The sequence below is a fragment of the Hyla sarda genome, chromosome 8 (assembly GCF_029499605.1).
Source record: "Hyla sarda isolate aHylSar1 chromosome 8, aHylSar1.hap1, whole genome shotgun sequence".
NCBI lineage: Eukaryota > Metazoa > Chordata > Amphibia > Anura > Hylidae > Hyla > Hyla sarda.
Genome location: NC_079196.1, coordinates 58954050 through 58974986, shown reverse-complemented (window position 1 = coordinate 58974986; position 20937 = coordinate 58954050). Strand labels below are relative to the sequence as shown.

Below are 20937 nucleotides of genomic sequence, written 5' to 3'. Positions count from 1 at the left end.
CCTTGTCTATTCCCGAATTAGATGATGCATTAGGGACATTACCGTCTGAGACGTCCCCTGGGGTTGACGGGCTTCCGAACGAGTACCTCAGACAGTATCAGGAAACCTTGTTGCCTGCTTTGCTGGAGGTATTCCGTAAGGCGGGGGAGGGAGAGGGGCTCCCTAGGTCCATGCTGGAAGCGGTCATAGTCCTGCTTTTGAAACCTGGCAAAGATCCACTACAGGCGGGATCCTATAGACCTATATCCCTGCTGTGCTCAGATGTCCAATTGATCGCTAAAGTGTTGGCCAATCGCCTACTCTCTGTTATACCTACCTTGATACATGGTGATCAGACGGGTTTCATGCCCGGAAAATCGACTGCTGACAACATTAGACGGTTGTTCCTGAATTTGCAGTTGAAGCCAGACCGGGCCGTTTGTAGGGCAGTTCTCTCACTCGATGCTGCCAAAGCTTTTGACAGTGTTGAGTGGGGGTTTCTGTGGAGCGTGATGCGTAGGATGAGATTTGGGCCTAACTTTATTAGCTGGGTTCAATTGTTGTACGCTGCCCTGAGTGCTTGTATAAGATTTAATGGTTTGCTATCTTCACCTTTCCCTCTGGGGCGTGGAACTCGTCAGGGGTGTCCCTTATCCCCCGTTCTATTTGCTATAGTAATCGAGCCCTTGGCGGTCTTAGTTAGGACCTCCTCAGTGTTTAAGGGTTTCTGTTATGGTGAGATAGAAGAGCGTATTGCTCTATATGCAGATGATATGCTTCTCTTTCTAGGTGATGTTGCACATTCCTTTCCCCCCTTGATGACCCTGATTGCATCTTATGGCAGCTATTCAGGGTTAGCTATTAACTGGGACAAGTCTGCACTTCCCCTAGACCCTCTTCCTCATGTGCCTGTTTTGGCTGATGTGGGTTTACCTGTTGTATCTCTGTTTAAGTATTTGGGCGTTATTGTTACAGCTTTCCCTGCCGAGTATATTCACCTTAATTTAGTTCCGCTATTGGATCGTAGTTCCCGCAAGGTGTCTGCCTGGCGTAAATTGCCCTTATCTATGGCTGGTAGATCGAATTTAGTTAAAATGGTTCTTATGCCCCAGTTTCTATATATTCTACATAATACTCCGGTTTGGATTCCTATGAAGTATTTAATTAGAATTCAATCTTTGTATAGGGAGCTCATCTGGAATGGGAAGGTGGCCAGGGTGCGTCTGGAGACATTGCAGCGTGGTAAGGAGGCAGGGGGTTTGTCCATTCCTAGTTCTTGGATTTATTTTATAGCCTACCAGATTCAGCAGCTTAAGGGCTGGGCACAGTATTCTACTATGGGATGTACGACCTTTCTTCTTATCCGTAAAGTGTGGTCGAAATTTCGATCTCTCCTGAACTATCCTCTATTTGTCACATATTCACCGTTGTGGTACAACCCTGGCCTTTCTGAGCTTAGTTCCTTACCAGATTCCCAGGGATGGGTTGCTCATGGGATATTATATCTTTCACAATTATATGAAGGGCCGACCCTGAAGTCATTTGCCCAACTGCAGGAGAAGTTTGGCTTACCGCAGTCATATTTTTACCGTTACCTACAACTTAGACATGCTCTAGACACGCAGGCTTGGGCTTGTGATTTGACGGTTGGTACTTCTGCTCAGGTGAATGGCCTATTTTCCAGTACGTCAACTAAGGGTGTGATATCTATACTTTACCAGGCCTTACTATCCTCATATCATGTGGCTTACCCTTTAAATATAAAGGACAGGTGGGAGGCGGATGTGGGACCTCTGTCGGGAGAGCAGTGGGAACAGATTTTATCACTGACCCCATGTTTAGCAGTTTCAGATGCTCTTAGGGTGTCCCAAATATTTTTGCTACATAGGGTATACCGGACCCCTGCATTTTTGCATAAAATCGGTGTTAACGCAGATTCCTGCTGTCCCTGCTGCTCTCTGCCAGATGCTCATTTGTTACATGTTATGTGGAAATGTACCCGTCTTGGTCAATTTTGGAATGATGTGGGGCAACTGATCGAGAGAGTGTACAATTGTCCGCTGTCCTTGACGGCTCAAACATGTATATTGGGCTACTTAGATGGGTTGGATGAGGATGATGGATTGTATATTGGTATTAGTCGGATTTTATACCAAGCCCGTAAGTTAATTGCTCAGCACTGGTTGCATCCTGTTCCTCCTATTATCGCTGAACTCATTACTAAGCTTAATCATATTATCAGGCTGGAAAAGGGTGTGTATCTTAAGAGGAAGGCTTTTTCAAAATTTGAATCAATATGGGGACCGTGGATTGATACCCCGGGTCTGCCTTCCACGTATCTTAGAAGAACTCACATGGATATATTTCTGGGAAGTGTTGGGGGAGGGTCTCACTGATGTATGCGCATCCTTGTTTTATCCTATTCCTCTTCTGTGCTTGTAGGTGTACTGACCTTTACTTCTCTACTTTGTGTTCGACTGTTTTTGAGTATTTGTTGGGGGTGGACCTAGTCGGTTTGGTATACTGATGTCTCCTGTACGCTTCAATTGTCTATTTGCTCCCTGAATGGTCAGTTGCCGATGCCTCAGTTTGGTGTTTCGGACGCATTGCGTATTTGTATGTTAAAATGTTTATATATTGTACTGCACTGTTCGTACTGAAAGTTGTTTATTGCTTTTTGTGAAGAGAAAACACGTCGGTGGGAAGTGGGTGGGATCTTTGTGGGTGGGAGGTGGGAATTTGTGTATGTATTGTTGTTTTTTTTTTTTTTTTTGTGTGTTGTTATTGGAAAAAGTTCAATAAAAATTTACCTGATTTAAAAAAATAAAAAAATAAATAAATAAAAATAAATAAGCTCTCTACCACTTTAATACCTCCTAACACCCTTGAACATGTATTTTCTTGTGCCTCCCCTCTCTTCTGAAATATTCAAATTTTATCCAACATTCCCCAACCCAACAAACCTTTATTCACTGAAAACGTACCCCCTCTAATCTGGCCTAAATTGTCCCTCACTAGTTAGTTTGGGTTCACATATGTCCGTAATCCGGCATAGGGGAACTCCGCCTAGATCTGGACACAACTGATGCCACAACTGATTACAAGTTGTCATCAGTTGTATGGCATCTGGCATCCATTGTTTATGACAGGCAGACAGGGGAACGCAGCAAGCTGTGTTCCCCTATCTGGAGCCTTCCAGCATGTCCCACCATCTGGCATCAAAATTGAGACTCTGGATGATTGTGAACTGTCCCATTGAAATGAATGGGATCAGTTCTAGCATCAGTTTCCCTCCAGTGCACGATGATATACAGTGGGGATCAAAAGTTTGGGTACCCCAGGTAAAAATTTGTATTAATGTGCATAAAGAAGACAAGGAAAGATGGAAACATTTCCAAAAGGCATCAAATTACAGATGAGACATTCTTATAATATGTCAACAAAAGTTAGATTTTATTTCCATTATTTACACTTTCAGAATAACAGAAAACAAAAAATTACGTCTGCAAAAGTTTGGGCACCCTGCAGAGTTAATATCTTGTACTGCCGCCTTTGGCAAGTATCACAGCTTGTAAACGCTTTTTGTAGCCAGCCAAGAGTCTTTCAATTCTTGTTTGAGGTATCTTTGCCCATTCTTCCTTACAAAAGTCTTCCAGTTCTTTGAGATTTCTGGGCTGCCTGTCAAGCACTGCTCTTTTAAGGTCTATCCATAGATTTTCAATTATGTTGAGGTCAGGAGATTGTGAAGGCAATGGCAAAACCTTCAGTTTACACCTCTTGATGTAATCCCCCGTGGATTTTGAGGTGTGTTTAGGATCATTATCCATTTGTAGAAGCCATCCTTTCTTTAACTTCAGCTTTTTCACAGATGGCATCAAGTTAGCATCCAAAATTTGCTGAAATTTTATTGAATCCATTTTTCCTTCTACTCGTGAGATGTTCCCTGTGCCACTGGCTGCAATACAACCCCAAAGCATGATTGATCCACCCCCATGCTTAACAGTTGGACAGAGGTTCTTTTCATTAAATTCTGTTCCCCTTCTTCTCCAAACGTACCTTTGCTCATTCCGACCAAAAAGTTAAATTTTAACCTCATCGGTCCACAGAACTTGTTCCAAAATGCATCAGGCTTGTCTATATGTTCATTTGCAAAGTTCAAACGCTGATTTTTGTGCTGAGGACGTAGAAGAGGTTTCCTTCTGATGACTCTTCCATGATGACCATATTTGTACAAGTTTCTCTTTATAGTGGAATGGTGTACCACAACTCCAGTGTCTGCCAGATCTTTCTGGAAGGATTGTGCAGTCAAACGTGAGTTTTGAATAGTTTTTCTCACAATCCTGCAAGCTGTTCTGTCTGATATTTTCTTGGTCTTCCAGATCTTGCTTTAACTTCCACTGTTCCTGATGACTGCCATTTCTTAATTACATTCCGAACAGAGGATATTGACATCTGAAAACATTTTACTATCTTCTTATAGCCTTCTCCAGCTTAGTGAGCGTCAACTATTTTCAGTTTTCTAGACAACTGCTTAGAAGAACCCATGGTGCTGATTGTTGGGGCAAGGTCAGATGAGTCTGGGCATTTAAAACCTTTGAGATTGACATCACCTGGTCTTCCCAGATGATGATTGAGAACAATCCATGACACTGGCAATTCTCAGCTTTGCAAAGGGGGCAATGCATGCTATAAATTCTGCAGGGTGCCAAAACTTTTGCAGACGCCATTTTTTTTGTTTTCTGTTATTTTGAAAGTGTAAATGATGGAAATAAAATCTAACTTTTGTTGACATATTATAAGAATGTCCAATCTGTAATTTGATGCCATTTGGAGATTTTTCCATCTTTTCTTGGCTTCTTTATGCACATTAATACAAATTTTTACCTGGGGTGCCCAAACTTTTGATCCCCACTGTATGTGAACCCAGGCTAATTTGATCACTGTCTCCACTTGTCATGTCTCGCAATGCTTACTCCTTTTCTTCACCTTTCTCTTTATTACATAATAATAGCATATGTAGCATTATATAACAAATAAAAAATCCTCATAGTTCTTCTTTAAGTAGGTAGGTACACTATCCTACAAGGGTTCAAATGAGTTATTATGGAACTCTATTATAGCCAGTTCATTGTGCCAGATCAGCTATTTTTGACTGCCAGTCTTGTATTGTTTAGAGTAGAGTTTCTAATTGGTTAGCATCTCCCTGGCTTGCACAGTCCTGTGCAGGTTTTAGTGTATATTTTATACTTTATAGAATTACTTTTTGTGTAATTCCAGTGCTTATATTTTTACTCAGTTTGTCTTGTTGCAAGTTTCCATGTTTCAGTTTAGTTTTCGGCTCATTCTTGTTTCTCTGTTCCTTGTGCCATCTTATTGATATTGCTCAGGAGAGTCAGTCCAAGGCTTTGATAGGGACATCACAAGGTCAGTGACGTTAGTTTGTTTGGTCTAAGTTTAACCTTAAGGGAAAGTTCTGGGGAAAAGATTAGGAACAGCTAGTTATGGCCAGTTCATGTACATCTATTAAAAGCAGTTGGTCAATCCATTATCCATTCTATCTTCTCTAGTTCCTGTCATCTAAGGGTCTGTTCACACTACGATTTGGCAATACGGGTTACCGGATACAGCTGGGGGGAGCGAAAACCGTGCGCTCCCGGCCCATATGTAATGCATTTCAATGAGCCGACTGGAGTCAAATGCTGACTCCAGTCGGCTCATTTTTGCCCCTTAGCCTGTAATGTCATTACTCACTAGAAAAGCATCCAGGCCCCTTTTTAACAAGTTCTCCATGACTACTTTCTCTGGCAGAGAGTTCAGCAGTCTCACTTCTCTTACAGTAAAGAATCCTTATCTGTGCTGCAGTAGAAACCTTCTTTCCTCTAGATGCAGATCGTGCCCCATTGTTATACAGTGGGGATCAAAAGTATGGGCACCCCAGGTAAAAATTTGTATTAATGTAGCCAAGGAAAGATGGAAAAATCTCCAAAAGGCATCAAATTACAGATTAGACATTCTTATAATATGTCAACAAAAGTTAGATTTTATTTCCATCATTTACACTTTGTGAGAAAAACAATTCAAAACCCATGTTTGACTGCACAATCCCTCCAGAAAGATCTGGCAGACACTGGAGTTGTGGTACCCTATTCCACTATAAAGAGATACTTGTACAAATATGGTCTTCATGGAAGAGTCATCAGAAGAAGATCTCTTCTACGTCCTCACCACAAAAATCTGCGTTTGAACTTTGCAAATGAACATATAGACAAGCCTGATGCATTTTGGAAACAAGTTCTGTGGACCAAAGAGATTAAAATTGAACTTTTTGACTGGAATGAGCAAAGGTACGTTTGGAGAAGAAGGGGAACAGAATTTAATGAAAAGAACCTCTGTCCAACTGTTAAGCATGGGGGTGGATCAATCATGCTTTGGGGTTGTATTGCAGCCAGCGGCACAGGGAACATCTCACGAGTAGAAGGAAAAATGGATTCAATAAAATTTCAGCAAATTTTGGATGCTAACTTGATGCCATCTGTGAAAAAGCTGAAGTTAAAGAGAGGATGGCTTCTACAAATGGATAATGATCCTAAACACACCTTGAAATCCACGGGGGATTACATCAAGGGGCGTAAACTGAAAGTTTTGCCATGGCCTTAACAATCTCCTGACCTCAAGATAATTGAAAATCTATGGATAGACCTTAAAAGAGCAGTGCGTGACAGACATCCCAGAAATCTCAAAGAACTGGAAGACTTTTGTAAGGAAGAATGGGCAAAGATACCTCTAACAAGAATTGAAAGACTCTTGGCTGACTACAAAAAGCGTTTACAAGCTGTGATACTTCCCAAAGGGGACAGTACGAGATATTAACTCTGCAGGGTGCCCAAACTTTTGCAGACGTCAATTTTTTGTTTTCTGTTATTTTGAAAGTGTAAATGATGAAAATAAAATCTAACTTTTGTTCACATATTATAACAATGTCTAATCTGTAATTTGATGCCTTTTGGAGATTTTTCCTTGGCTTCTTTATGCACATTAATATAAATTTTTACCTGGGGTGCCCAAACTTTTGATCCCCACTGTAGATACAGTCTTGGGTATAAATAGATAATGGGAGAGATCTCTGTACTCCTCCTGATATATTTATACATAATTATTAGTCCACTCCTTGGCCGTCTTTTTTCTAAACAAAATATCCCTAATTCTGATAATCTTACTGGGTACTGTAGTCCTCCCATTCCTCTCATTACTTTGGTTGCCCGTCTTTGAACTGGAATGTGCATTGTGATGGAAGTGCCAGAAGAACAGCAATAGCGACCTCCAATTCCCTGCAGCTGCATTGCTCTCATATCCAAATATTTCCCAATAATAAAGGGTGCAACTTTAAGTAACAGATACATTTTAAAGAACATCTTTCTAAAATAATACACCCAAGGAACAAGATTTAAAAGGACTATTGCTAATTATTAATAAGGAAAAACTAGAGTTTATTTTTTATTTATTAAAGAGTAACTGTCATCTCTTCTGACATGAATGCTTTAATAAATATTTGAGTTTGCTCCCCCAAGAAAAAACAATTATGAAATATCTTTTTTAAGAATTCTGAGTTGTACAATTCCTTTGTTGCTCATTCTAAAAATGTAGGAATAAAGTGACAACTGGGTGTTACTATTTCCCTTGTCAACAAGGTGTGTCCCTACTGATATAGAACAGACATTCCTATTGGCAAAGGAAATTGTGACACTCAGTTTTCAATAAATTTATACATTTTCAGAAGAAATTACAAAGGAACAGTACATTGTGAAGAATAATGAAAAGATGCAATGATTTCTTAAAACAGAGAGCTTACATATCATGATTAAAATGCAGGTCAGGTTTACAATCAGGGCCAATATTACAGTATCACATAAGGATTCCAGAAGAGAATATGAGCAATGATATATGCCACAATGCTCTAACTGCAGAGATAGTGACGCAACAATATGGGTAACAGTATTATGGAACACTTTATCACTTTTCTTAGTTTGACTGTTGTAGAGATCTAAAACATAGCGTTCAACCCTTAGGGTCTGCGTGTGCTACTATTTTATTCCGTCTGTCCTAGTAACATGTTCCCTTTATGGACCCTTAGCAGTACAGTCAATTCAAATGTCAATAACAGTAAGAAAATTATTCCAGTTTACTACTCATCTGTGCACACCTATTTTGGAATGTATTCAGCACTAGTTGACAATTTCTGGGTCTACAGCTGAATAAAGGGCCATTTGCTTGGATTGATTTTACTCTGGACCAGAGAGAAGAAAACTGTTCTTTCTTAAAAAAAATATAATTAAAGAGTTTACATGCAGTAAGATTGGTTACTTACTAATATATTGTATGTAGTTGAAATGATTCTGCAAACCAGTATCACATGTAGTCACATGACTATGATACTGCTATTTTCTGGTTATCATCCCCCCCCCCCACCCTGTAGTACAGAAGATCACACATCCTATGCCTCTTATGTCCACTGCTCTTTGGTTTACCACCACCGCCCTCCACCCACCCTGAGGAAGGATCAAGTTTCATGTGCTGGGTAGCAGATAGTATGTTTTCCATGTATTTCCAGTAAGTAGAGAAGAAGCAAAGTAGACAGGAAGTAATTAACACACCCAAAATTACCTTACTTCTTGTAATAGATTAAAATAACGGCAGCTGTAAATGAGGCATGTCTGTCAAAAAGAGAAAATGAATTGTGGGAACTATAGTCCAGTGGTAATAAAAATTGAACAAAAAGTACTTCTTACCTATGGTGGCAAAAGCTGGTCAACATTCAAACGACTATTGGCATTGTTCTGTATTTTTCATAAGCTTGGAAACCTCTTAGATGAAACAGTCCTAACAATTCTATACATGTAAGTAAGTATAAGACCTTTGGAGATAGGTGCTGCAGTAATCCCAAGGAAAATCCAGTACACGTATTTTGGCAAACACACAAATGAGTTTTATTAGCAATATAAACCTACATCCAGTTCCAATAAAGCATTTGGAGGCTTAAACCTCCTTTATCAGATTGGAGAAATGTAAAACATCAGGGGTGATATGAGTGACTGATTTACACTTCAGGTAAGCATAATACCAGCTGAGCGTGTGAACAGTGAGCCCCTAAGCAGGGGTCAGGAAATCCTGGGATAATACACAAGGGGCCTCATTTGTTAACAGTGGAGTATAGTTTTCTTTGTGGGTTTTTTGTTTTCGACAGGTATTTTTCCATAGTGTTTACTGTACTATTGTATAATGTACTTTGACGTTTTTCTTTTTGTTTTGATCTTTGTACACATTCTCTGAGCTGTCGGGTTTTCTCGAGCTCAAAACCACCACATTCAATGTGAAAATATTAGTAAATTTGTCCATTTCTTTAGAAAATTTAGGAGATTCTTTGAAGACACGCCCCTTTTCTCTGATGGACATTCCCCTTTGTAGGATTTTCGGAGTAAAGTGGAGAGTTAATAGGGTTTTTTGAATTTCTTGTCAGAAATTCTGGCACACGACGCATACAGCACAAAAAAAACCTCCAAAATCTACTCGGGAAAGCCTTAGTAAATGAGCCCTATAGTGTTATCCTTTGGCCTCTGCTTTTTTATCTTTATTTAGACATCTATATTTGCAGATTGGAATCTGTAAAATCTCTGTGCATTGATAATACATTTTCAAAATAATAAACACTTTTTTTGTACTTGGCAATCATTGTTTTGACTTGTCACTATCATTAACTAAGAATTGAAAACTTTATTATGCAATTATGCACTTTAGTATAAAACAGTCAATATAAGGCCTTATGTCCATAACTGTATCTGTTGTTTGAGTGTATGTTTGTATTATTTTGTTCAATATTATAGAGTCATGTTAGTGGTCATCCACATCACAATGCTTAAAGGGGTATTCCAGGTAAAAACCATTTTTTTTTATATATCAACTGGCTCCGGAAATTTATACAGATTTGTAAATGACTTCTATTAAAAAAATCTTAATCCTTCCAATAGTTATTAGCTTCTGAAGTTTTCTGTCTAACTGCTCAATGATGATGTCACGTCCCGGGAGCTGTGCATGATGGGAGAATATCCCCATAGGAACTGCACAGCTCCCGGGACGTGACATCATCATTGAGCAGTTAGACAGAAAACAACAACTCAACTTCAGAAGCTAATAACTATTGGAAGGATTAAGATTTTTTTTAACAGAAGTCATTTACAAATCTGTTTAACTTTCCGGAGCCAGTTGATATATAAAAAAAAGTTTTGGCCTGGAATACCCCTTTAAGAGTAGACACCCATAGAGTGGCACATGTACATACAGGTTTGTTTTAAAAACATGCAATTCTTGTTATAATGTAAGGTACCTTTGTTACGAAAAACACATATGTGTAAAAGAAATTTAAAAATTTTCTGCAGTGTATTTAAAAGCATTTAGCAAGATCTGTTTATCTTTTACTATCATTTAGGTTAATAGATGCTGAACTTAAAAACTGTTGCATGTTAATGTCAATTTATCATCTGTTTTTCAATCAGCATTATTTGTTAAAGTAGGCGAAGCACATACTGCAAGAACATAAAATTGTGCTCTTAGTCAGTTGGGCAAATCATATGCTTCTGTGTTTTGGCAATGTTCCACACAAAGTCAGAATAAAAGGATAAGTTTTTGGATAATATATGATTGCCGTGATCTTACTACTAGGGGCTGATGTAGTCAAAGGACGCTGAAAAAAAAAACCAATATGTAATATGGGTGCAGACTTTTGATGAACATTTGTATGTGCAAATGAAAATAAAAAACATACATACAAGCACATGAAAAAAAAAAAAGTAAATACGTAGCTGTTAACAAAAATATACTCCTTTTATGCTCAAACTTTGCTCCATATATTTACCATATTACAGAATGCTGTCTGGAATGAGGCCTAAGGCCATTATTACCGTTGCATTAGAACATGCTACGGTTTTATTGTTTTCTGCTGTTTGCAAAGGTGTGAGGTGGACAAAAATGGTAGAGATAAAAATAATTCTGTTATGCAGGATGGTAATTAGAAAAGATAATAGAAAAGATAACTATCATAAAAGTTAACAGTTAGGCATATTAATTGTGTTAACCCACGGCCACTCCTGAACGCTCAGCTGTATAGCAGTGTAGTCTAAATACAGTCTAAGCTATATACTCACGGGTAAAGTAAAAAAAGAAGAGACAGTCCTGCATTATTAAGAAACATTGTCCAGATTTACATTACACAGTTAGAAGCATGGTACCCTATGGCAATGCTAGTGACGCCAAGTATGCAACGTACTCCTCTCTCAAGTCAATGGCTAAAATGATGGAATGTCTGATCTAGAGATGAGCAAACTTACAGTGATTCGATTCGTCATGAACTTCTTGGCTCGGCAGTTGCTGACTTTAGCCTGTATAAATTACCGTATTTTTCGCCATATAAGACGCTCCGACATATAAGCGAACCCAATTTTAAAGGAGGGAAATCTAGAAAAAAAAGATTCTGAGCCAAATACAATGTAAAGTATAGGACAGTGATCTTCAACCTGCGGACCTCCAGATGTTGCAAAACTACAACTCCCAGCATGCCCGGACAGCCGTTGGCTGTCCGGGCATGCCAGGAGTTGTAGTTTTGCAACATCTGGAGGTCCACAGGTTGAAGACCACTGGTATAGGAGGTAATATTCACGTGTCCCCGCCGCTTTGGACCCATCACCACTCGTCAACGCTGCCCTGGATGTCAACCTCCATCTCTGTCACCGCGTCCCCGAGGTGTCCCCGTCGCTCCGGAACGTCTCTGCTGCCCGGGATCCTTGCTCTTCATCGCCGCCATCATGTCACTACGCACGCCGCTATGCATGCCGCTCCTAATGGATGACGGGACGGCGCGGTGGACGTGCGCGATGACGACGAAGGAGGGCGCCGGCCATGCAGGGGATCCCGGCACGGAGCAGTCATTCGCCGATCGGACACCGTGGAGGCAGGTAAGGTCCCTCCCGTTGTCCTGTAAGCTGTTTGAGATGCTGCGATTTCACCGCGGCGGTCCCGAACAGCCCGACTGAGCAGCCGGGTTAGTTTCAATTTCGCTTCAGACGCGGCGGTCAGCTATGAAGGGTTAATACAGGGCATAACCGCGATCGGTGATGTCCTGTGTTAGCCGCGGGTCCCTGCCATTGATGGCTGCAGGGACCGACCCGATATGACAGGGTTTTAATGTGTATTTGCCGTATAAGACCCACCAACTCCCCCCCCCCCCCCCCCCAGTTTTGGGGAAGAAAAAGTGCGTCTTATACGGCGCAAAATATGGTAGTTCAGCTTTCAGGAGCTCCAGTGGGCTGGAAAAGGTGGATACAGTCCTAGGAGAAAGTGTCCAGCTCACCGGAGCACCCAAAAGCTGAACTAATTTATGCAGGCTAAAGTCAGCAAACGCCGAGCCGAGAAGTTCGTGACGAATCAAATTACTGTAAATTCACTCATCTCTAGTCTAATCCCATTCCAAAATAAAGTAACTCACACACGGCCCGGGCAATATCTTGGCTCAATGGTTGGTACCCTTGTCCTGCACCTCAGCATCCTGGGTTCAAATCCAACCGAGAGCAATCTCTGCATGAAGTTTACACATTCTCCTCATTCTTGTGTGAAGTTCCTTTGAGTAATCTGGTTTCCTCCCACACTAATGACAAGCACTCTAGAATATGTTGGTGCTATATCAATAAAGAACTTCAATTTGCATGATACTTTTTGTGCATTTTCCTACGCCAGACTAAAGAATACTATCCAGCATTTTTCTTTTCCAGATAAGTCCAGCAATGACTGCCAAATTGGTACTAACGTGCACAAAAATACGTAATTTGTTGTGTTCAGCCCAGGCATCTAAAAAGAACTGTCAGAACTAGCTACTGGTACTGTAAAGGTTACTTATAATTCTGTAATAAATACAATTCATTACTACATACCCCAATGCAAACTATAAATATCTATAAGAAAAACCACTGGCCCATGGCTGGTAAGATGATATAATAAGAATGGTGTGCAACAAGAAAACCCTAGTGTGAACCCTTTGTTAATTGGGCTGTTGGCCATAAACTGGATATTTCCGCCCAGTTGTGAAATATTATATGAAATAAGAACATTTTAAGACACTTATTACTGAAATTTTCCTCCTGTACAGGTTCATATATGTAAACAATGTGAGCAAGGAATTATATAAGTAAATGAATACGAGCAGTAATACAAGAGAGTTGTCCTCTGTGATAGTCTTCAGTCACAGTCTGTTTTTTTTTTAACAATATCCAAAAAGCTCAACATTGTATGTATTTTGGGTTTTAAAAAAAAGAATAAGATAAAAAATGTACGTCAAATTTCAGTATGCACTAACATGGACAGAACTTACATCTGGAGGGGGTGAACAAAGTGTTTAGAAAATAGTATAAATGCTAAATAATACGTAAATCCAATGTAAGGACATAAAGAAACAAAAAAATAAAAAACCAAACTGTAAGCATTTGACTAAAATGCAAGATTTAGGTCATCCCAATATTTATACTATGGTATTCAATGACACCAGAATGGAGTAGAGGGTCTTCCATTCACTTATATGTGGCTCGAGCTGGATTCATACAAAATTATGCAAATACTAGTGTGAACATGGCCTTAGGCTTGCCTTCTCTCTATTTTTATGTTATATTTAAGGTTGTTATGTAGAAAAACATCTTACAGATCACATTTACTTTTATGGGTTGCATATATATGCGAAAAAACATAAGTTTGCATAATACAGTAGGGAATCAAAAAACTTTAAAGGGGTATTCCAGGCCAAAACTTTTTTTTATATATCAACTGGCTCCGGAAAGTTAAACAGATTTGTAAATTACTTCTATTAAAAAATCTTAATCCTTCCAATAGTTATTAGCTTCTGAAGTTGAGTTGTTGTTTTCTGTCTAACTGCTTTCTGATGACTCGCGTCCCGGGAGCTGTCCAGCTCCTATGGGGATATTCTCCCATCATGCACAGCTCCCGGGACGTGACATCATCATTGAGCAGTTAGACAGAAAACTTCAGAAGCTAATAACTATTGGAAGGATTAAGATTTTTTAATAGAAGTAATTTACAAATCTGTTTAACTTTCCGGAGCCAGTTGATATATAAAAAAAAGTTTTTGCCTGGAATACCCCTTTAAATAAAAAAACTGATAGCAACTCATATATACGTTTATAGATCAGTTTAGATGAATAGCATAAAAAAATACAAAATGTTTAGAAAACATAAGGTTAAAAAAAACTTGTTTTACAGAAAAAACTTGCAGCATTTACAGATGCTAAATTCATACAGTGTTAGATGTTAACGTTTGGCAGGACCATTATAAACAGTCCCACCTAACGCTCCTATCTATACGTATGCACCAGTATGCTTGTACAGTTGTATATGTCTGCCACAGACTGTGAAGTGGACTATGCTTTCAATACAGTTGGGGTTGTGGCAATCATATGCTTACAGGACACACTTTTGGCAAAAGTCTTTTGGATATATTTTGCATGCACTGGGAGAGTTTCCTAGTACAGTGATCCCTCAACTTACAATGGCCTCAACATACAATAGTTTCAATATACAATGGTCTTTTCTGGACCATTGTAAGTTGGAACCAGACTCAACATACAATGCTAAAGACAGTCCAGATCTGTGAAACGTGTCAATGGCTGGAAGAACCGACCAATCAGAATTGGCATTTCGCTGGTAAAACCCCTGTATTACTGAAGCGTATGCACTGACTGATGTCTGGTAGCGCCCCCTACAGTATAGGGAGGTATTACATGTTCTGTACACTTTCCCTGTGCCAGGGTTACCTGCTCCTCTGGACACCAGGTAAGGGCGACTCCATGTTACTTTTTTAGGACATTGCGTGTACTGTACAGGACTCCGAAGAAGCTCCTGTCCTCTACATAGACCAGTGTTTCCCAAGCAGGGTGCCCCCAGCTGTTGCAAAACTACAACTCCCAGCCTTCGGCTGTCCGGGCATGCTGGGAGTTGTAGTTTTGCTACAGCTGGAGGCTCCCTGCTTGGGAAACACTGACATAGACAGTAATTTACAGCTCCCAGCAGATCTTTCTTACATATATATATATATGTATATATATATATATATATATATATATATATATATATATATATATATAAGGACTTGCTTTATCTATATTAGTTATCTACTTATTTTTCTTTAATTTTCACTTTTTCCTATTTTTGGATGACATTTTGGTGCCTTTAGAACCAATTACCAGGTTTCCATAGAGTTCTGGTCTCAACATACAATGGTTTCAACATACAATGGTCGTCCTGGAACCAATTAATAATGTAACTTGAGGGACCACTGTATATACATCAACAGTATACAACACACCTGGTGTAAGTAAGCACCATGTTAAAACTCAAGTTCGTCTTTCTCAAGAATGTAGTGGACAACACATTTTTTTTTATATAATAAAAACCTTTTTGAGAAGATCATACAAAAGTCTTTTACAAAATGGGCCCTATGTATAATGTATGGTTGACTGAAAATTCCTCATAGAAAATCTGTTCCGGAGAAGGGGGTGGTCTTCTCAAAGAGGTTGTATTTTATTTCACTGTACTCTTATCACTGATATAAAAACCAATAACAATGGAACACGATAAGAGGTCCATTTATTAACATAGTTGATTGTAAACCACCAAATAGCAACCACTATCAACATTATGGTGGTTCCAGACACATCAGAAATATGAAATGCCCTACATTGGCCCTGATTTACTATTGTAAACCCAACATGTTTTTCGGCTTGTGCGCCAAAAAATTCTGCCTGTGCCAGAATTGCAAAAACCCCGACCAACTCTCCATTTTACTGAGAAAACCCTGAAAAGGGAGTGGCCAGTGTGAAAAGGGGCATGGTCACTGAAAAGGGGTGTGTCCCCGGCATTTTCTAAAAATCCCTACATATTCATTAAAGGGGTTATCCAGGAAAAAACTTTTTTATATATATATATATATATATATATATATATATATATATCAACTGGCTCCAGAAAGTTAAACAGATTTGTAAAATACTTCTATTAAAAAATCTTAATCCTTTCAGTACTTATGAGCTTCTGAAGTTAAGGTTGTTCTTTTCTGTCTAAGTGCTCTCTGATGACACGTGTCTCGGGTCTAGTTTAGAAGAGGTTTGCTATGGGGATTTGCTTCTCAACTGGCCGGTTCCCGAGACACGTGTCATCAGAGAGCACTTAGACAGAAAAGAACAACCTTAACTTCAGAAGCTCATAAGTACTGAAAGGATTAAGATTTTTTAATAGAAGTAATTTATAAATCTGTTTAACTTTCTTGAGCCAGTTGATATATATAAAAAAGTTTTTTCCTGGATAACCCCTTTAAGGTTTCCACAGAAAATGTAGTGGATTTAAGATGAGGAAAACCCAACAGATCAGACAGAGCAGGTGTAAAAAAGCAAAACATAGGGAAAAGTGCAAAATGTAGGGAAACCTTAGTAAATACTGTGGAAAAATATCTGTTGGGAAAAAAAAACACAAAGAAAGCTACACTACACTTTTAGTAAATCAGTGTTTTGAGTTGCTTTGGTGGCATTGCTTTTATTTTATTTTTTCTGCTTCATTGGGTTGTTTTTTTTGTGTTTTTTTTTTTTAAACACAACATGATCTAGATAAGTGGTCTTCAACCTGCGGACCTCCAGATGTTGCAAAACTACAACTCACAGCATGGCCAGACAGCCGTTGGCTGTCCGGGCATGCTGGGAGTTGTAGTTTTGCAACATCTGGAGGTCCGCAGGTTGAAGACCACTGATGAGGAAAAGTTAACATTTTTATGAATGGAATTTCCGCTATCCCATTCACATGGCAGCTTTTCTGCTGCAGAATTTCTGATTTACCCATTCTCCAAAAACATTAAACCTGTCCATAGTTTTTTTGCAGTGTTACCCAATTTCTTTGGTTAGTATATTAAACCAAAATCAGGAGTGGAACCAATAAAGAAAAAGGTGCGAATCTTTCCAATTTAGTTTTTCTCTGTGTTGGTTCCACACCTGGTTTTGGTTAAAAATACCGATTAAAATACATGGGGAGAAATTTGTCAAAACCTGAGCAGAGAAAATGTTGTCCAGTTGCTCGTAGCAACCAATCAAATTGCTTCTTTTACTTTTAGAGACCTTTTTCAAAGTGAAAGAAGCGATCATACAGGTTGGTATGGGCAAATAGTCAACTTTTTCCTTTGCACAAGATTTGATAAATGTGTGAACATAGCCCAAGGAACTTTCTACAGGATCTATGAAATGCAACATCTTTACCTAAAAGGGGTATTCCAGGAAAAAACTTTATCTGTCTATATATATATATATATATATATATATATATATATATATATGTATATATATATATATATATATATATATATATATATATATATATATAGATATACATATATATATATATATATATATATATATTAGGGATGGAAGAAAAAATCGATTCTCGCGATAATCGCGATTTTTCATTTGCCGATACAGAATCGATTCAAAATATTTTTGAATCGATTCTTTTAGGGATGTGGAATTTTTAATAAAACGCACTTTTCTTACCTGCCAACGAGCCCGCGGAGCTCCGGTACAGGTGTTCGGTCCCCGGGCTGTATTCTTCTTACTTCCTGTTAGTCCGGCACGTCACATGGAGCTTCAGCCTATCACCAGCCGCAGCGATGTCCCGCCTCCGCTGGTGATAGGCTGAAGCTCCATGTGACGTGCCGGACTAACAGGAAGTAAGAAGAATACAGCCCGGGGACCGAACACCTGTACTGGACTGTACCGGAGCTCCGGGGGCTCGTTGGAAGGTAAGATAAAGTGCGTTTTATTTTATTTTGCAGCACCGGAGTACTAGATCGCCGCTGTCAAAGCTGACAGCGGCGTCTATTGGGATCTATGAATGCTCCCAGGTGGGCGATATATCGCGATGTATCGTCACCTAGACGGTATCGCGATATATCGCGATATATCGAATCGCCACACTGGTATCGCGATTCGAATCGAATCGCCAAATTCTTGGCGATTCACACCCCTAATATATATATATATATATATATATATATATCAATCAACTGGCTCCAGAAAGTTAAACAGATTTGTAAATGACTTCTATTTAAAAAAATCTTAATCCTTTCAGTACTTATGAGCTTCTGAAGTTAAGGTTGTTCTTTTCTGTCTAAATCCTCTCTGATGACACCTGTCTCGGGAAACGCCCAGTTTAGAAGAGGTTTGCTATGGGGATTTGCTTCTAAACTGGGCGTTTCCTGAGACAGGTGTCATCAGAGAGGATTTAGACAGAAAAGAACAACCTTAACTTCAGAAGCTCATAAGTACTGAAAGGATTAAGATTTTTTTTTTTAATAGTTATTAAAGTAATTTACAAATCTGTTTAACTTTCTGGAGCCAGTTGACATATATAAAAAAAAAAAGTTTTTTTTTCCTGGAATACCCCTTTAAACATTGGACCAGATGAAACTTTGCATAATGTTATGCATCATTTATCCATGAAGGTATATATTCCCTCCTATGTTTTATTGCATACAAAGGGTTACAAAGACTGACAACAATTGTTTTTTTGTTTTTTTGTTTTTTTTCCAAATACTGTATACATTTAGGTAAAAAAAAAGAATGTGTTGTTTTTTTTCCCCCTATGAAATATGTTAAAATAAAGACTGAAGTTGTCTGCTTTGAGATTATTGCTGCAATGAAGACTGAAACACTTCAGTTGAAAATTCTTGAAGCAATACTGAGATGCAAACTGATGGGGGCGCCAAAGGACAGCGATAAGATAATCGGTGTCTTCCTTTAGTCATCAGAAACTGGAAAGTGGAAATGGTCACTTTAACGACAATAATCTTGTTTCTTTAGCTTTTTCATCACATTTAGGCTACATTTACCTACAATAACAATGTATGTTCAGCACTGGCAACATAACGTTTGCCTATTCTATACCTGACACTCATGAATGACACTCATGAATTCTCCACATATCAAGCTATTTTCAATGGAAGCTAAAGGGGACTCCAGAATGAAAACAGTGATGTCCACTGACCCTAAGTTTACAAGCTTCAACCACTAGAGCTATTCATATGTAGTGTGTAAATATTTGGCTACAATTTATAAAACCATGTCGGGGAGTGATAACATTTACAAGTGATCCCTCAACTTACAATGGCCTTAACATACAATAGTTTCAACATACAATGGTCTTTTCTACACCATTGTAAGTTGAAACCAGACTCAACATACAATGACAATCTGGACAAAGATAGTCCAGATCTGTGAAACCTGTCAATGGCCGAGAGAACTGACCAATCAGAATGGGCAATTTACTGGTAAAACTCCTTTATTACTGAAGTGTATGCACTGACTGATGTCTGGCAGCACCCCCTACAGTACAGGGAGGTATTACATGTTCTGTACACTTTACCTGTACTAGGGTTACCTGTTCCTTTGGACACCAGGTGGGGGAGACTCCATGTTACTTTTTTAGGACATTGCCTACTGTACAGGACCCCGATGAAGCTCCTGTCCTCTACATAGACCAGTGTTTCCCAAGCAGGGTGCCCCCAGCTGTTGCAAAGCTACAACTCCCAGCATGCCCGGACAGCCTTCGGCTGTCCGGGCATGCTGGGAGTTGTAGTTTTGCAACAGCTGGAGGCTCCCTGCTTGGAAAACACTGACATAGACAGTGATTTACAGCTCCCAGCAGATCTTTATTACTTTTATATGTAAGGACTTGCTTCATCTATATTAGTTATCTACTTATTTTTCTTTAATTCTCACTTTTTCCTATTTTTGGATGACATTTTGGTGGCTTTAGAACCAATTATCAGGTTTCCACAGAGTTCTGGTCTCAACATACAATAGTTTCAACATACAATGGTCGTCCTGGAACCGATTCATATTGTAAACTTGAGGGACCACTGTATATTGTTATCACTATGGCACGTTTATTTATTATAGTGTTTACAACGATCATTTTAATTTACAATGTGTAACACGTGAACAGAGTGAATACACTGTTGTTTTACTGAAATATAGAAATTTAAAAAAAAAAAACAAATTTCGCTATAAAAAAAAAAGCTGACAAAAAAACAACAACATCAAACATTAAGAGATAGTCAAAATATTAAAATTTGTATTGGACAAACTAAATAAACAAATAAATAAATAAAGCACCAAAATAAAGCCACTTTGTATTAAAATTATCTATCTATCTATCTATCTATCTATCTATCTATCTATCTATATATATATATATATATATATATATATATATATAATTTAAAGTTGGAATACATTCGTGGAAGAAAAGAAAGTGAACAGCATCATTAGCACCTAAAAGGCAACAAAACAAAAATCACAGCATAATGATGCCCCTAAATGAAAGGGAAATGTTGCTCGGCTCGTTTTATTAATCAGACTGTCAATTTCACCCCAGAGGCCAAACCCCACAGCAATTGAAGCAAGATCTGATCAAGAGCCTAACAGTTCATTCCTTGTCTCTCTCTCTCTCTCTACCTGGATAGACTTGTCTGCACAGAACCCGCCTTCACTGCCAAGTGACAGGAGCCTGTATTTATTTGCTTATAAAACTGTTACAATAAATGATTATTCAAACAGCGTCATTCATACCTTAATGACGAGCCCTAGCTTTTGATGAATGACATTTCTGGCTGGGAAGGATGTATGGGTCATTTTGACCAGTCATTCCATCGCTTTGGCAAGAAGAAGAAGATAATATTAGGAGGCACTGGGTAGGCTGCACGTGAACTGGCCCCTGCTGCAGGCACATCATCACTACAGCACCAAGCCTGCTTTCTACTCTCACTGGTTTCCCTCCTCACAAAAGCTGAGATGATGGAAAGGATAAGAAAAG

General features: G+C 38.9%; 1 protein-coding gene across 1 annotated transcript in view; it reads left to right on the top strand.

Moving 5' to 3' along the window:
- Positions 1 to 20604: 20604 nt before the first annotated feature.
- EVX2 (even-skipped homeobox 2) overlaps positions 20605 to 20937 on the top strand; it is a 6014-nt gene continuing 5681 nt past the window's right edge. The window contains exon 1 of the mRNA XM_056534757.1: positions 20605 to 20937. This exon is cut by the window's right edge and continues 408 nt beyond it. Within this exon, the coding sequence (XP_056390732.1) occupies positions 20916 to 20937 (22 nt within the window). The 5' untranslated portion in view covers positions 20605 to 20915.